Source organism: Rhea americana, unplaced genomic scaffold, assembly GCF_003343005.1.
Source record: "Rhea americana isolate MKP2758 unplaced genomic scaffold, rheAme1 scaffold_220, whole genome shotgun sequence".
In the NCBI taxonomy this organism is placed as follows: domain Eukaryota; kingdom Metazoa; phylum Chordata; class Aves; order Rheiformes; family Rheidae; genus Rhea; species Rhea americana.
In genome coordinates, this window is record NW_028186330.1 from 686297 (window position 1) to 702013 (window position 15717).

The 15717-nt window shown below is 41.1% G+C and overlaps 1 protein-coding gene across 5 annotated transcripts in view; it reads right to left on the minus strand.

Annotated features, from left to right (window-relative positions):
- Nucleotides 1-15306, minus strand: part of IKZF1 (IKAROS family zinc finger 1) — a 63985-nt gene extending 48679 nt beyond the window's left edge. For 4 of the 5 annotated variants that reach the window (XM_085305473.1, XM_085305472.1, XM_085305471.1 and 1 more), the window contains exons 1-2: nt 15232-15306; nt 7422-7475 (exon numbers count right to left, since the gene is read on the minus strand). In XM_085305473.1, the coding sequence (XP_085161599.1) occupies nt 7422-7461 (40 nt within the window). In that variant the 5' untranslated portion in view covers nt 7462-7475; nt 15232-15306. Of the gene's footprint in view, nt 1-7421; nt 7530-15231 lie in introns of those variants that run through there. The other variant, XM_085305470.1, reaches the window with a different exon arrangement.
- Between the last annotated feature and the right edge of the window lie 411 nt (nt 15307-15717).

Sequence of the window (15717 nt, forward strand, 5' to 3'; positions counted from 1 at the left end):
GTAGCCTCATTTTTAAATAATTTTACAAATCGAACCACAAACTAGATAAAACTCTAAGAAAGAAGAAAGAAGGTCAGTTAACAACAGTATTAAACGCATGACTTACACAGGACCAAAACCTGCTGTCTTTCTGCAAAGGAAGCTTCTCTGGAATACAGGGGGAATTGCATTTGTGAAAAGAATGCACAGCCTGTGTCTCCTCTACATTTAACTCAAGCTGGGATACAATGTTATCAGCCGTAACCTTTTGGATACTTGTAATGCATATAAATTTTTTTTTCAGCTGCTATGCTCCAAAGATGCAGTTCAGTCAACCTATACTGAGAGATTACATGGGTATCAAATGGCTATCTTTTGTAAAAACTCTTCTTTCTTCTATGAATGCTTCTTTAAAGCAAGCCCATTTTTGCTTCAGTGACATAATAAACTAACTCACAAATATTCAGGGGCTCTAACAGAACCAAACTACTCCTTTTTTGTTTGTTTGTTTTTGTTTTAATCTTCAGCAGGTTTCACTAAAATCAATAGATCAAACTTCCTAAAACATGCAATTAACACAGGTCAGTCAAAACATGACTTCCAGAGTTTTATGATCTCCGATACGCAGAGGAAACAAACCCCAGTAGCATGTGTACACAGGTTTTGCAGAAGAGACCACTGTGGCGCTGTTGTGTTGCAAGCATAATGGAACTCTTTTAGTGCCAAATGCAATATATTTTGGAAAAGAAGCCTCTTGCTAAGGATTGTTTTTCCAGAAACAGCAAGGTTTCTTGGTTTAGCACTTAGCCACAGCATACGTGTCCTACCCAGTGTACCCATCCTGTCTTCCACAGTTTCTTTTAAAATGCTTTCAAACATCAAGAACAAAAACATAGCTTGGATAGAACCACCAAAAGAACTATCTAAGAGATCAGTTTTCCCTACTATTACTAAAAGGCTGTTCTTTGAACTCACAGCAAAGAAGACAGCAGGCTCAGAGCAGGAGCTGAAACCAGTAGTATTGACATAAGACCTCTGTCTCCAAAATGGAGTTTTTACCAACAGTGACACAATATATCGGTCATTCTGCAGCGACCAGCACACCGCCAGCGCCGTCATTTGATACAGCATAAAGGCCTAGCAAATCAGTGGTTTTCCTAATGAGCATTCCCTCGTTGACACACAAGCATTAATTCATTGTGAAATTGGTTCTCAGAAAAAGAAAAATTAAAACCAACATAGCTTACTCAAGAGGCAGCAGTTTGGCAATGTCAGTTATGGATTTGTTTTAGCGTCAACTTACAAATAAGAAAACAGTTTCCTCCCAACCACCTGGATGGAGTGAAACATCATGCTTTCTGAGMTGCACCGGTCATGGCTAAAACGCAGACATACAGGAAATGACACGTAGGGTTAAGTCACCTTTCACATCATCCCACTCTCTTCCAGAGGCCTGGCAAACTCGGGGCGGCTCCCACCTACGGCAGCTGCCCAGGCCCCGGTCGTGGTTCCTTCCCCAGCCGAAGGGCAACGTCGCCCTGTCACGCAATGCTTTCCCCATGCCCTGAGGAGCAAGGAATAAGAGCACGCGACCAAAACCCTTTTACGCTGGGATAATCGTTGCTGCCTCCTTCTCAGCAGAACAGCATAGGGGACTCAAATTCCGACAAGCATTATAAAATATACTTGTATGTCCTCGAAAACAAAGGAACTTTTTATCTATTAGATCCTTAACTGCCTCTAATGTCTATAATCTTCTTGAAAAGATCAGCTCCAAATACTTGAAGTTGGATAAATGTGGGGTAGAGTAGTTCGTTTGCACTGTTTAAGTGCACAAATCTGGAATTAAAGGAATAAAATTTGGGGAATGCTGCCTGCATTTCTTAATGATGCATCTATCAGACTGCAGAATAACCTCCAAAAGGGAGTAGTGGGAGCAGAGTCAGCTGAATAATCTAAACCTGTGTGGCTGGAGGGCTCAAGGATAACCAAAGAACAGTCCCGCACTGGCAGAGAGGTGGACTATTCCCCAGCTCCCAGCTCCATCATTGCTGGCATATTCTTACACCAACAAAATAACACCCACAGGATGCGAGCGCAACAGTAAAGGTGGCCTGCAGAAAGGAAAAAGGACTATGAATTCTACAGTAGAAGAAGGTAAAAGCAGGAGGTGAGCTCATTAAAACAGTTCTTGCCATTCACTGTTCATCTCCTTTTTTTTTTTTTTCCCTAAGAGTTATTCCTGTAGTTTTCTTTGCTACCTTATGGGATTTAAGGAACTTAAAGAACTGCCAACACTTTTCTGATGCAAGTCCCAACCTGCCAAGCTGAGCTGTATCTTATGGATAGGAAGCAGGGGTGATGAGAGACAGGTTGAACTATTTCAGCCTTAAAAAAAAAAAAGGACAGAAGTTTAATCTGAGGGCAAGGGGTGGTGTGATCAGAATCAGCTTTCTTGACAGTACATTTAGCTTTAGAAAACTGGTTAAAAAGTAAAAATGATCAACAGCCACCTGCAAGTTCCAAGGTTCAAGATGTGCTCCCAGTTACACAAATGCAAGTTCTTAGGCTCTGACTCAGTCTAGATTCAGGAGAACACTTACCCTAAAAAGCTGAGTGCCTTAAYGGTTACAAACCAACATAAACAGATAGTATCAGAGGTATACGATAACGAATAGCAAACAAAATCAAAACTCTATTAACTCATAGTTAATCATCCCACAATAAGTAGGATAAGTAGGATGCTTTGAAGATAATTCAAAGCAGTCTTTGGGAACAGAAACGTTTTAGTAGGTCAGTATTTTGGCAGTTTATGGTGAACTGTGTGGTTTACTAAACAGATATGGATCTTCTACTTGTTAAATTAAGAGCCATTTGCCGAGATGGCACGAATCAGAGTAGCTCCATAGACTTAGTGGGGCAGATCTGCAGAAGCTGGAGACCTGGTTGTTCTTTCTTTGAAGGACACTAAAGTTAAGAAAACTTTACTTAGTTAACTTGGCTTTAATGACTCATCTCACATCACTTGATTTCTTCATGTTGCGCATGATAGAGAAATCCCTGCATGCAAAAAGAGAGGGTAAAAATAGTGGATTTAAAATAGACATATTTGTGGAGCTCTGTGCCTTAGATTCAGAGCATGATATTCGTATTTCATGCCTTAACTGCATCTAAATTGTTATACTATGATAAGCTCACTACTGAACGGTAATCTTACAGATATGCAATCTCACTAACATACTTTTGCCAATGAATTTAGAAATGCTAAGGGGGAGACAGAGGAAAGTTTCCCATTTAATTTCTAACAGGCATGTCCAGAATAATAACTGGTTGAAGGGATGCAGCTGAAAAAAACCTAGTGGCAAATACTGGGGCAAATTGTTAAAATGTCACATAGCAGAGCAAAGTGCTATAGATTTATTGCATCCTCATTTTACATTTTTGCTCAAAAATAAGTGATGCATAATCAGTGCAATCTAACCTCTGGGGTTTTGTTTTTATAAAGAGTGATCTGACATAGTACATAAAAAAAGGTATGGCAGCTTTAGAGGGAAGGTAGAMGACTTCTGGGGTCTGTTTCTGGAGCTGCCCCTGATTCACGGTTGCCCTTGGTTAAGCCATATACACTGCTATTCTCAAGTGCAGGCCACACTATATACACTCCCCCAATTAGTACTGAAGCTCTGAAACATGGCCCCGGATTTCCAAACACTGCCATTTCTATACGAAACTTGTCATAGACAGGCCTAACCTAGCAGTATTGCCTGGCAGGATCCTCAGCTTCCCCATACTTCAGTTTCCTCACCTGTGCTCTAGTAATTTAGCACAGGAATGAGGAAAGGGAACCAAGTGCCCAGGTTTCGTGCATCCTTATTCCTACCAAAGTTTCTTCAGTTTTGAGGGCTCTTCAGTTCATGCCAGAGTGGTCTTGCTAACATTCCTACCGTTAAATACAAAGAACGGGATTTCTTACTGAGATTTCAGTCACTACCCTTWTACAAACTAATGTTGGGTGTATCTAATGCCTGAGGGTTGTTTTGAGTGGAAACACTAGAGTGGCTGAAGAAGTTATGCGAGAAATACAATATACAGATTTTCTGGCCTGAAGTCAGAACTCAATCCACGTCCCATTTTCACTCGTRCAATCTCAGACCGCGAGCGAGCGGGAAGAGCCAGACTCTCAGGTGGTATAAGGCAGCCCAGGATATACTCATTTACACCCTCCCAGAATCTAGCAAGAACATCAAATGCAAAACTCTTCTCCCTGCTTTTGCACAGAGCAGCACAGCCTGGTACGYGCTAGGGGAATCTTTTTATGTTAGATGTGCAAACATTTGTACCGTTTTTTCACCTTCCTTAACTGTTAGGCCCTAGAACTGAGAAAAAAAAAAGGCAGGAAAAATACTGCTTGTTAAGTGAGATATTATCTGTGTTTTCTGATTCTCTTGTATGGGTGCCGGATACCGTTTGGTTAAATGTATGTCAGCTCTCTCCTCATTTCAGAACTGCAACTGCTTGCCTCATGAAATACCGCTTTCAGGAGAAAGAAGAAAAAAAAAAAAAWGTGTGAACTCTGAGCTGGTCACACGGTATTTCGGTTCCTCCAGGAGTGAGCAAGGCCTCGCTTCCCAGAAGCGGGAATGCCTGTGGGCACCCGGGGCCGGGCTCGCTCACGGGGGCTTGACGCTCGGCTGTCCCAGCTCGCCCCTCGAGTCAGCCACAGCTGCCTAACCCGTGCGGCTGCGAAACGCTGCTTCTGAGCGGAGAAGGCTCTTTCCAGAGACCCATTTTATTTCTGGTAAGGGACAAAGAAACACCACCCCTCCTTGCCTAAGTACAAGATAAAAAAAGAAAAAATAATAATAAATAAAAAATTTGCACCTGCTGCTGAACCAAGCCAGCTATATCCATTAGCTCGGGCAGTAAGCTACCTCGGACGCGCGTTAGCCACAGCGCAGGAGAAACGAGGATAAAGGTTTTTCAGCTAACATGACAACTCCACAACGCCGAAACTGTACGACTGGCTCCCAAGAGGCAGCAGGGCCCTCTGGTCATGCAAGGAAGCATCCCAGCAGCATCCGGAGTCTCGGGGTGGGGGGAAAGGGGGAAAAACGCCTTTCTGGATTGGCCAGCTTTGGGAGAAAAAGCTGGGCAACACCCCTGCACCTTCAGATATTTTACCTGTAAACTCTAGCAAGAGCTTACAAAGAACCAATATCTATGGAGCCTAACCTGACCAGCTCTTATTTCCAGAAGGCTGAGTTCACATACACCTCAGAGAAGAAAGGAAAACAAATTTGCAAGCTCTTTGGCTACTTTCTTCCCAAATCCAGCTAACAATCCAATAAACTCACAAACCCCGCTCCGAGAAAGCCCCAGATTAAATTATCAGCAGCTCAGTCGCAGAACAGAACAGGAAGAGTCAGTGCAGGATTTTTTGCTGTAATCTGCCGGTGTAGGTCTACCTCTTCTGTCACAGGTCAAATTCCTCTCACTCTCTTGCCTCAGCACACGARAGTACTATTTTCATCACTACGGTTTGCCACAAATACTGAAGGGTACAGGTAAAGTACCACAGTGATTCCAATCCTGAAAAATTGAGAGCTACAAAAAAAGTGTGTGCATGTATATAGATATATATAAAATATACATACATACATATATACAATGTATACATATACATGCACACACATTCACAATGGCAAAGGTTTTTGCAAAACTTCCCTCTCAAGGGAAGAAGCAGACCATAAAAGCAGTAAAGAGGGCGACCTCCTAATCCACTCCTTGACTCAAGACAACATTTTCCACACTACTCCTCCTCACATTAAAAACAATAATAATAATAAAAAAGTAGTAAGTAACACCCTCCTGAGAGACAGCAGGTGTGGAAGTCAGATTAATGCCATTGTGAAAAAAAACACAAAGGTTAGGTGTGGATACGCAGGGGAATAGGCGCTGCCACACAGGAAGAGGAGGTCAAYGCTTTGAGCAGATCCCCAGCTTTTTGTCCCATAAAGAGTGGTGGGATTAAAACCGCATTGATTTTTCTGCCTTAGGAGGACATGCTCCAAACACAGCACRTGTAGGACATGTTTTATTTCGTTTATAAATTGTTTCAGCTTGCAGCAAACAATGATGTTAAGTATACCCTGGTATAATTTTTAAAATGTTGACTGGGGAGGGGAGTGCAACATGCCTGCACAGTGCTCACTGGGAATGACTATACTAGAAGTAGCTGAAAATCTTCTAAGAGACAGCATGAAGGATTATTATATTGCTCTTTCAAACAGACAAAAAAATTGAAAATCAAAGACACAGATGACACCAAATGTTCTCAGTTCCAGTTTTTGAGGAAACTCTTCAACATTTTTATAAAGGAGAGAGGGAGAGAAAAAAAGAAAAGGAGTTATGTCCACGTATTTCTGGAAAAACCCATGAGCTAGCCACCCACACTACACTAGGACCTTCATGATCTCTTGCAGTTGGCCTCTGGGTCTTGAACCTACGCTGCCTGAGAGCTGTCTCTTAGAAGTGAGCCACAGCTCCAGCCCGGGTGCCGGAAGGAGGCCTYGGTGAACAGGGCTGGTGTGCTCCAGGCACAACAACAGAAGTGAAAACCGAAAGCCATTAGCCACTGCAGCTGTCAGCATTTAGGGAAAAATAGGAAAAACATTAACTTTTTCAACTGTAGGAGCACAACAGTGCAGACAGTTATTATTTTACTGAGTTGCATTATAAGTTCATTACCCATTTGGTAAGGAACCACCTTTCAGTGCAATTAGGAACAAAATTTCCCATAAAAGCATCAGTAGGTTGTAGTATCTTGCAGAATCCTCTCTATACTAGGATAGGGCAAGTTTTAGAAACCTAAATTCTCTATAAACCTTTTTCCTAAATACTATCTTCTTGGACAAAAACAGTTAACTGTTGTCAATCAGCATTTTTATATGTCTAAAGTAAAAAAGTTTAAAGTTTATACGTTTAAAGTAAAGCTTTCCAAGAGCTTTGGAAAAAGTCAAACAGACCAATGTGGTAACTAAGGTTTGTTTGCTTTTAATTAATATTTGTCCCCCTCTCATCTGGCAAACTTTGTTTGTTCTGTATTTATTTTATAACAATCAGAATTTTGCTCCCAAAAGAAAGTGTAAAAGTGCACCTGAGCGTGCTTCAATGCTATACTACCATAGGTTTAATGTAAAATTACTTCTATACTTCTATATTCCCTTGACTTCTTTATTTACTCAGTTCCTTTTTTTAAAAAAATCCATGTACTGCTAGGCTTGATATTAAGTGATACCAATAATTAGACCTCAATTCCCACTCTCGTTTTAAAAAAAGACCCAAAGCAATTTTATTGACAACAACAAAAACATTACACTGGGCTAGAAAGATGAGCAGGAATTCAGGATTTTCTTTATACATGTATTCCTTAAGGACCTCACCTGAAACCTGGGACATATCTTGAGCCTCATCTGTTTCCATTTTCCTCAAGTTATCTGAGAAGAGAGGAAGAGCCTTAAGTTAATGCAAAATAACATGCACATATACACACACACACACACAAAGAAAAAACCCCACACATAGAGAAAAGGAGAAAGAAGAGGAAAGGAAAAAAAAAAAAACCCTTTGCTATTTAACTATAAGATTATCTGGGAAGAATAATGTATTTTTCTCTTTATTTCCTCCCTGCATACTTGCTGGAGTATCAGACTGGCACAGACCTTGATCCTTTTAAAAACAGCATTACAAAGATTTATAAAAATATCATTACAAGCACAGGAGGACCAAATTTGTTATTTATTGTTAATTTCCTACTGCATAATAACCCAAAATGCAAACTGACTGCAACAAAATTAAGCAGAAAATTAAATGGCCCTGGGTCATTGTAGGCACAGAATTCATTCTCTTGGTTGATCCATAGTTATGTTCTTTCTAATTTACTGAGCATGCATCGATGAACCTTGAGTCAGCTTGGTGACACGCGTACAATCAGCAATCAAAAAACGAAGCAATTTGCTGAAGAATGTCTCATTTACCCAGGCAGGGCTGCATATCTGAGCAGCAACCGCCACCACCGCCATTAATAATGAATACACCTCCAGCCGGAGCAGCTGGGCGAAGCGGCAGCGGCGGGCTCCGGCCCCTCGCTCGGGCGCCAGGCCCTCCTGCAGCCCGCGCCGGCTTTCTGCTGCGCGGGGAGAAGTAGAGCTCCCTAAAATAGCGAAACAAGCCCAGGAGAGAAAGGGAACCCAAGCCTTCCTGTTTTGCTGCCAGATGGCTGGCTCCACAGCCTGGTAAGTAATACTGGGAAGCTCCGGCCCCGCTCTTGCGACACAGACTGTTCCGAAGAGCAAAGCCACCAGTGACCACAAACACCAGGGAGAAGCAGGCGGGGGGCTCAGCGGGGCAGAAATAAAATTCGGCTCTGCGCTCGGAGCGGCGGCCTGGCAAGCCCGGGGTCTCTGGCGGCCGCGGCAGACGGCTGCCGGGGCGGAGGAGGGGGAAAAGCCCTGCAAACGCTTTGTTCAGCTACGAAACCCTGGGCCGCGTCGTCAGCTGGCGCGAGGGACTTCGCAGCAGGCCAGCAGACGAGCCGGCTCCTTGCCGTTCCTGAGAACGGAGCTACCTCTCCCACCAACCCTGCTTCCCGGAATGAAAGAAGATGGGTTGGCTTGAGGGCTGGAGGCGGAGGAGCATGTGGCCCGGGATCCTGTAGAAAGGGTGCTAACGTTATCTTCATTTTTTTTCAGCCCAACTTGCATGATTTATTTTTCTCAAGCCTTCAGCCTGCTACYCAGCAAACTGCAGCGGAAAAGCAAACCAGCATTGGTCATATTTATGTATCTTAAAAGTTTTAGGGTCTCTTTGCTTGCTTCCAAATGTGATCACTACATCTGAGATCCAATATTCTGCTGCCCCCCGGCAAGAGCAGGCTTCTCTCATCGGGTCAATGATAGACTTGCAAGAAAAGAGTGTAGGCTGCRGAAAGATAGGCTGAGGAACAGGTTTTTACCCCCGCAGTTTGCTAAAAAGATCCATATTCTCAGAGAATATACTGCCTACTGTACATGAACCATAACATTACATTCAATAATGCTCTACATTGCTTTACTCTCGTCTTAACTTTGTCTGCGATTAAAGTTTATTTGTCTARCATTTATATATAATTCTCAGAAATGACTGCAGCCATGCAAAAAACCTCCCACCACCCAGTATTTTGCATCAGTTCTTATGGGACTCAAGAGCTTTCAGTAGGTCCACTTTTAATAAAAAAGTTAGTGGGAAATGCAGCTTTTCTTGCAGGAGGGAAAACCCAGCACTTTCCTATAATGGCAGCCTGTTCACTTACTGGAAATAGAGTGTGTTTATGGCAGGTGGTATGATACAAGTGCTTAGTATAGTCCCTTATTTCTCCTGCAAGTCTGACTGAACGCAAAGGCAGAAGAAGTCGTGGCTGTGCATCTATTACCATCTCAGAGAGTCACCTGGCTACTTCTAATCAGTTGGTCAATACACATTTTTCCACACAGTACAGTGAACCCCAGCCAATCCAATAAAGTATCCCAAGAAAATATACACAAGAAAGAGACCCCATACATGAAGGATACTTTATTCCTGCTGCATCCTGCCCTTTTGCTATTCCTAGGTCTTCAGCAAAAACAGAAGGGACAAGGGGAGGAGGAGATGGCAAAGGAGAGTGTTTCTTCTTCAGGGAATCCACACGGTTTGACATTTCTTTTGCAAAAAAAAAAAAAGGTATTTAAAAGCCGAGGTTCTCTTAGTATTTCTGAATTTACCTGCCTTTGGTATAACAAGACTGGCATTCAGCATTTCTGCAACTTAAGCAGCACACTTCTGACTAGCCCACTTTTGTGCCTTTTGCTGCCAGCAGATAAAATGCAGTTTGCAAACACTTCCCACTTTCTTAAATGGGGAGGTAAACTGAAGTACAGATTACTGTCATCTTTTAATGGAATTCTCCCTGGTTTTCTTTGTGCAAGGATGACTGCCTGTCCTAAAGGAGATGCTCTCAGTTCTCAAAGAGATTTCTCTATGGTTTGAATTAGGTGATTTTAGGACCTTAGGCAAAGCTGACCCACTTCCAAGGGATGAAAAATAAAAATAGAGCCAGTGAAAAGGTAAGGCATGGGGCTGGAAGATTTTCTTCCCCTCCTTGRGATTACTTAGAAAAATTAAGCATGGTTCCTAAATGCACACTAAGATCCACAAACGCTGAGAACTTAGATTGAAAAAAAAGAATAGAAAACATCCTAAAATGTTTGGAACTCTCCCAGAGGAAAATTCTGCCATGCTGCTATATTGCTCTGTGCTTTCCGGTAAACCCCAGCTAACTACACGGCAGGCCCCCAGGCCTGCGATGAAAACAGGGCGTTGTTTTTGCCTCTGCAACTGTTAAAGGGTTTTCAAAACTTTCAAACTTTGTCACTGACTTCAATGAAAGCAAGAGTGAGTCCTATGTACCCATGTCAGGATTTGCACCAAAGTATCTATTTGATATCAGTTATGTAAATTAATAGTTCTTTACAAGGATCTGTCTAAAGGTACTACTTAACTGGAAATGTTTATGACACAAGACCCTAAATAAGCTCCAGTTTAAAAAAGTGCTTTGCAGTTTTTCATTGGAAGCTGTATCTAAAGGGTTAAACTCATCACTAGCATAAGAAGTGTGCATGGCCTCACTGTCTTCAATACAGTTATATCTATTTATGTTAGCAGGTAATTTAGACCTTTTATTTTTTTTTTTTTCCTTTTTTTTAAGTCTCAGAGCCCAAAGTTAGAATTCAAGAGCTGAGGGCTGCTGACCAAAGCAATCTTACCGTCACATGCTGAATATGTATAGCTTTCATTTGAGGCAGGAAAGGAATGAGTATGTAGGTAATACAGGCCTTTTTTCTGGTTAGGACACTAAATAACTTCAAAGTTTGGCTCCTATTGAAGTATACACAGTGTTCCTTTTAAAATATGTTAAAACTGCTTTTTCAAGGCTTTTCAGATGCAAAACTTAAACCAGTATGTTTTCTTCACAATTCACATATCAGCTTGCAGAGGAAAWTACTATAATGCTTTGTAAAGAATTAAATGTTGTAATCTTGAGGTCCTGAGCTAATTAATAATAAACATACACTAAACTTGAAAGGCTATGTTGATTTTTTTTTAAGTAAGGAAAAATCTAACTGACTACGTCCACACAGAAAGKTTGGATTTAAATACGCAGAGGCTGTCCAGGTTGCCATCCTGAACCTTAAGAACTTACATGTGATTCATTTCCCTACTCGCAACTCTACAATACAACTTGTGCTGTGTCTTAAGAATATATTGAAATAGCCCCCATGAATCACTGAAGCACTATTCAGTTYAAATCTGCTGTGTATTACAACCAGAAGTGAATCTGGGACCTTTTAGGATTCTGGGTGTAAAGAGGAGGAAGTCATCACAAGGTCAAGATTTTCTAACCCTTCGGAATACAGCAAATTAATTCTTTGCAAGTCTTGGTTTATTATTTGCATTTTAAAACAGGAGATGAAATTGAAAAGTAAACCTCCTCATCAAGAAAACAAATGCTTAGCATTTATACAGTGTTTTAACACTTCAAACAAATGTATAAGCTTGTCAATCCTTCCACAAACCTGTTCCCACTGAAAACAGTCGGAATACAGGATATTAGAAGATAGCAGGATAGGGCCATTGACACCTTCCAATGCCATGACCTAATCCAATGCCAAAGACTAACATTTTTCTTCTATTTTTCCCCCTAGCTACACAGTTAGTGACTTCTCAGGGACAACACACGTGCTTCACACAAAACACAACTCGGATCTCACTTACGGTATGGAAATGCAATCAAAAGTTTTGACTTTTGACATTTGTGGAGTTACCTTGGACTTAGACCAAACTCCTAAACTCAGAGCACACCTAAACTCAGAGCTGGCTTTCCAGTTATATATAAATATATACAGCTGTAGTTTTTGTGCTGCGAGGAGCATGTACACCACCTCCAGCTGCACGTTTCCTGACTGTAGGTGCAGCTCGCTAAGTAAAGCAGAAAGGTCCCTGCAGGAACACTACTGTTTTGAGCAGACCCCTCCGGGGTCACAAACACTTTTACACAAAACATTAAAGCAAAAAACCGTGAGCTTTCAAAAAGTTTGGAGGGGGCTGAGAAGGACTTTCTACAAGGGATATGGGTTCTGCAGATGCTTTTGAAAATACAAACTGAGAGTGAGATAGTGTGGCGGTAGCTTGGGTTAACTGCAATAAAGCAAACAAGCAGGCAAAACCCAGCCTGGCTTCCACAGCCACCACGGGGCGAAGGCTGATTTTGCAACTCCCCCCCTCCCCCCTTGTGCAAGCTGCCCCGTGGCAGGAAAGGGGACCGCTCGCACGGGTCATTGGAGCAGCTGGCCCTAAGTGAGCGCTCGTCTGAGCGCGCGTCTCGGTTTTGCGGTCTTGGCGTATCTCATTGGCTCCTAAGCTTATGGACTAGAGCTTTAGCCGACAAATATCCAAACCAACAACCAAAAAAACAGAAAGCCCCAAACCACTGCACAACCTAAGCTGAAGCAAAGACCCTAAGATGGATCCTATATTAAGCCACCCAAGACACACAAAGAAGTTAAAAAAAAAAAAGAAGCCTGAAAAAAACATGGTAAAATTGAACACCTACAACACTAACACATTACAACATTAACAACAGAGGAGCAGTGAAATGTATGCTATCTCATTCTTCTTTTCTTTTCTTTTCTTTTTTCTTTTTTTTTTTTTTTTTTTTGTCAGAAGTTACACCTACCTGCAAAGCTATGATACAGCTGCATTTCTAATTGTATCAGGGGGTCTTGACCTACATAGTGGAACTGAGCCGCTCACATCTACTGATGGGTTGATGGGTTTGAACCAACAGCTAAGAGAGACGATGAATAAAGAAATCCCTTGTAAAAGATTTAACCTAAAAAGTACATAATCTAACTTTTTTTAAGGGACTTCTACCTTCACATATGAATATGCTTCATACAAATGAGCACAAAACAGGAAGGCTGTTAGTATGGGTAAAAGGTAGTGTGTATTGCACAACCAGTGGAAATACTTGAAAAAAAAATGCTAGAATCCTACAAACTAGTTTTAATTAAAAGTGTTCAATATCTCAGCAAGCAACTGCTAATTAGCTTTATTATTGTAATTTAATATGCTAGACTTCACAATCTCTGTGAATGGCTCTACTTTAGAACCATTTTAATTCTATTTTTAATTTCCGCCTCATCACACTGCTCAATGTAAATAATAACTATGAAGATGAGAGGTAGTTCTCCCTGAAAACTAAAAACTGAGCATCATCATAAGCACTTCAATGTTCTTCCATATTTGTTTTTCTTTTTTTAAAAAAACAAAAAAAAAAAAACAAAAAAAAACAGCCTCCAGGTCTTTTAAGATTGCTGCATTAAAAAAACAAAAAGGGATATACCTAAAAGGATCAATTTCTCTCCCGCTATTCCTCTCCCTCTCATTTTCCACTAATTCCATATTCATCATTTCCCCTAAAGTCTGGGAGATATTTAGTTTACTCAGTCATTTCTCTGTTCCTGCCTCGTGTAAATTCTGGTTAGCTATATGAACTGACAATACAATTATGAACATACTGTCAAATTTCAATGGAGAGCTCCTGTCTACAAAATGAAGGGAGCACTGTAATTCAACACACAAGATTAAGAAAAGAACTCTGCTAACAGTGCAGATTTGAAACATTTATGTCTGGCACATGTAAAATTAATTTCCCTGTTAGTGAACAATTGTGAGAGTGTAAAAAAAGTTGTCTCAAAGATCCTACACAATTCTCAGTTCTTTGGGAATTCTTTGTAAAAGCACTGACAAATGATGAAAAGTGGATCTTGCATGCACATATGTACTTTCCTAATGTACCTTTACTAACATCCTCCTGTATTCGAGTTGTACTTATGTAACTATTCTCAGTTAAGGGAGATAATTAAAAAATCCCTTTTTATTAACTTTGCGTGAAAACTACTGGACTTGATATCGTTGCAAATAGGAAACGGGTTCTTTCTTCAAGTTTCTGAATTGCAACCAGATTCATTAAAAATTGCTTGCACAACATGAGAAAAATATGAAGGCAATTTTCCTAATTAGGGCCACTTTTTATTAACTCATTAAACTCTGTCACCTTTCTTCACTAAAAATCAAGCAGGAAAGAGAAAGAAAATCACCATGACAAAGAAAATGCACGCATTTCCATCATATAAATAAACTGACTAAAGAGGTGAGGTGTGTAAATTAAGGCACTCYATCTAAGAACGGAGCACATTTTGCAAGCGACCAAATTCAGCTCTTGGTTATTCTTTCAGAGCTCTTGCTCAGGAGGAGGCAAGCATCAGAGGCAGAACTGTACTTTTTGTATCCAGATATATATGATTTAAAAGCACAGAATGTCTCTAGCACAGTATACCTAACTATGCCATAGAAAGAGCACAAATGGATCTGTTTATGCCTAGAATTTTTATTTCCAAGTATCCCAACAACATATCAGTAGTTTATTTGATGTATCCAGATTATAGTAGTTTTCAATAACTGTTTCACAATCACAAATTGCTTCCTAATTTCTCTTCTAATTGTTCAAGCTGTTACAGATTATTAAAGGACATTATGAACCTGAATAAACATATTAAGGATCCGTGTGTGTAGAGGGYACTGCTTGATAAATAAAGCCAAAAATAACTCCTAGAATTACTATAATTGAAATGAACTATCAAGTTTCTCCAGACCACTTGCTTCAGTTAACTCACTCTGCTTTTGCCAATATTTTGTACCCAATCTACTACTGGCAATTCCAGCTTTATATTGCAGTTGCTCCACTGTTCTCAGCGAGTTGACACAGGTGGAAAAACGCAGCATACGCAGCAGGGAAACAGACCTATCATACAGAGCAAGYTTCTCTTTTACTGAAGTCTAGAACAACTGGGATTAGAAGAAATTCAACGCTYCCAAACAAAATGTACTTTAAAATAAACTAAAGAAGTAGACACCTTTCATTGCTTAAGAAATTAGGACAGCTTCAGTGTCATCGCCCTTCAAAAACTGTCGTCAAAATGGCCTTTCGAGGCATTTACACTAGAAGCACGAGCATGCCAGGCAGGTCCCAGTCCTGCACTTCCCTATCCGCACGAATTCCCAACGGTGCAAATAATGTTAAGAATAGGCACGTATCTTTTCAGGACGAGGACCTACCTTTGCAGCCACTGCACGGTGTGGGCAGTGACCTGCTCAGTACGGAAAATCTCCTCTCGTTCACGAACTAGGAGCATTAAGGAAGGTGTGTCTTGAAGGAAAAGGGTGGGCTGACGTTGCTGGGTTTTTCATAAGGTTGCATCACAACGTAAACCCTGGTGGTAAAACAATTCCGCTTAAATTTAGGGAGCAAACAAAAACGCTTGTTGAGTCCAAGCTGGCGTTACGCTTACGAATGGATTACAGGCTTAGGGACAGCAAACCGCAGTTGACCTTGGAAGCAGGGAATTTCCCGGCTGAAGTCAGTTTTGCTGGAKAGCCGCTAGGGAGACAAACTTGGGATGAGTGGAAGGTACTTAAAAGTTGCCTCCTGTTTAAAAAAATCGCCATAAAACAGACTGCCTATCCTGCCTCAGATGAAATTCACTCTCATCTCTAAATGCTGTTCCTCTCCAACAGGAAAGCAATCTTTGGATTAAAGAAAAA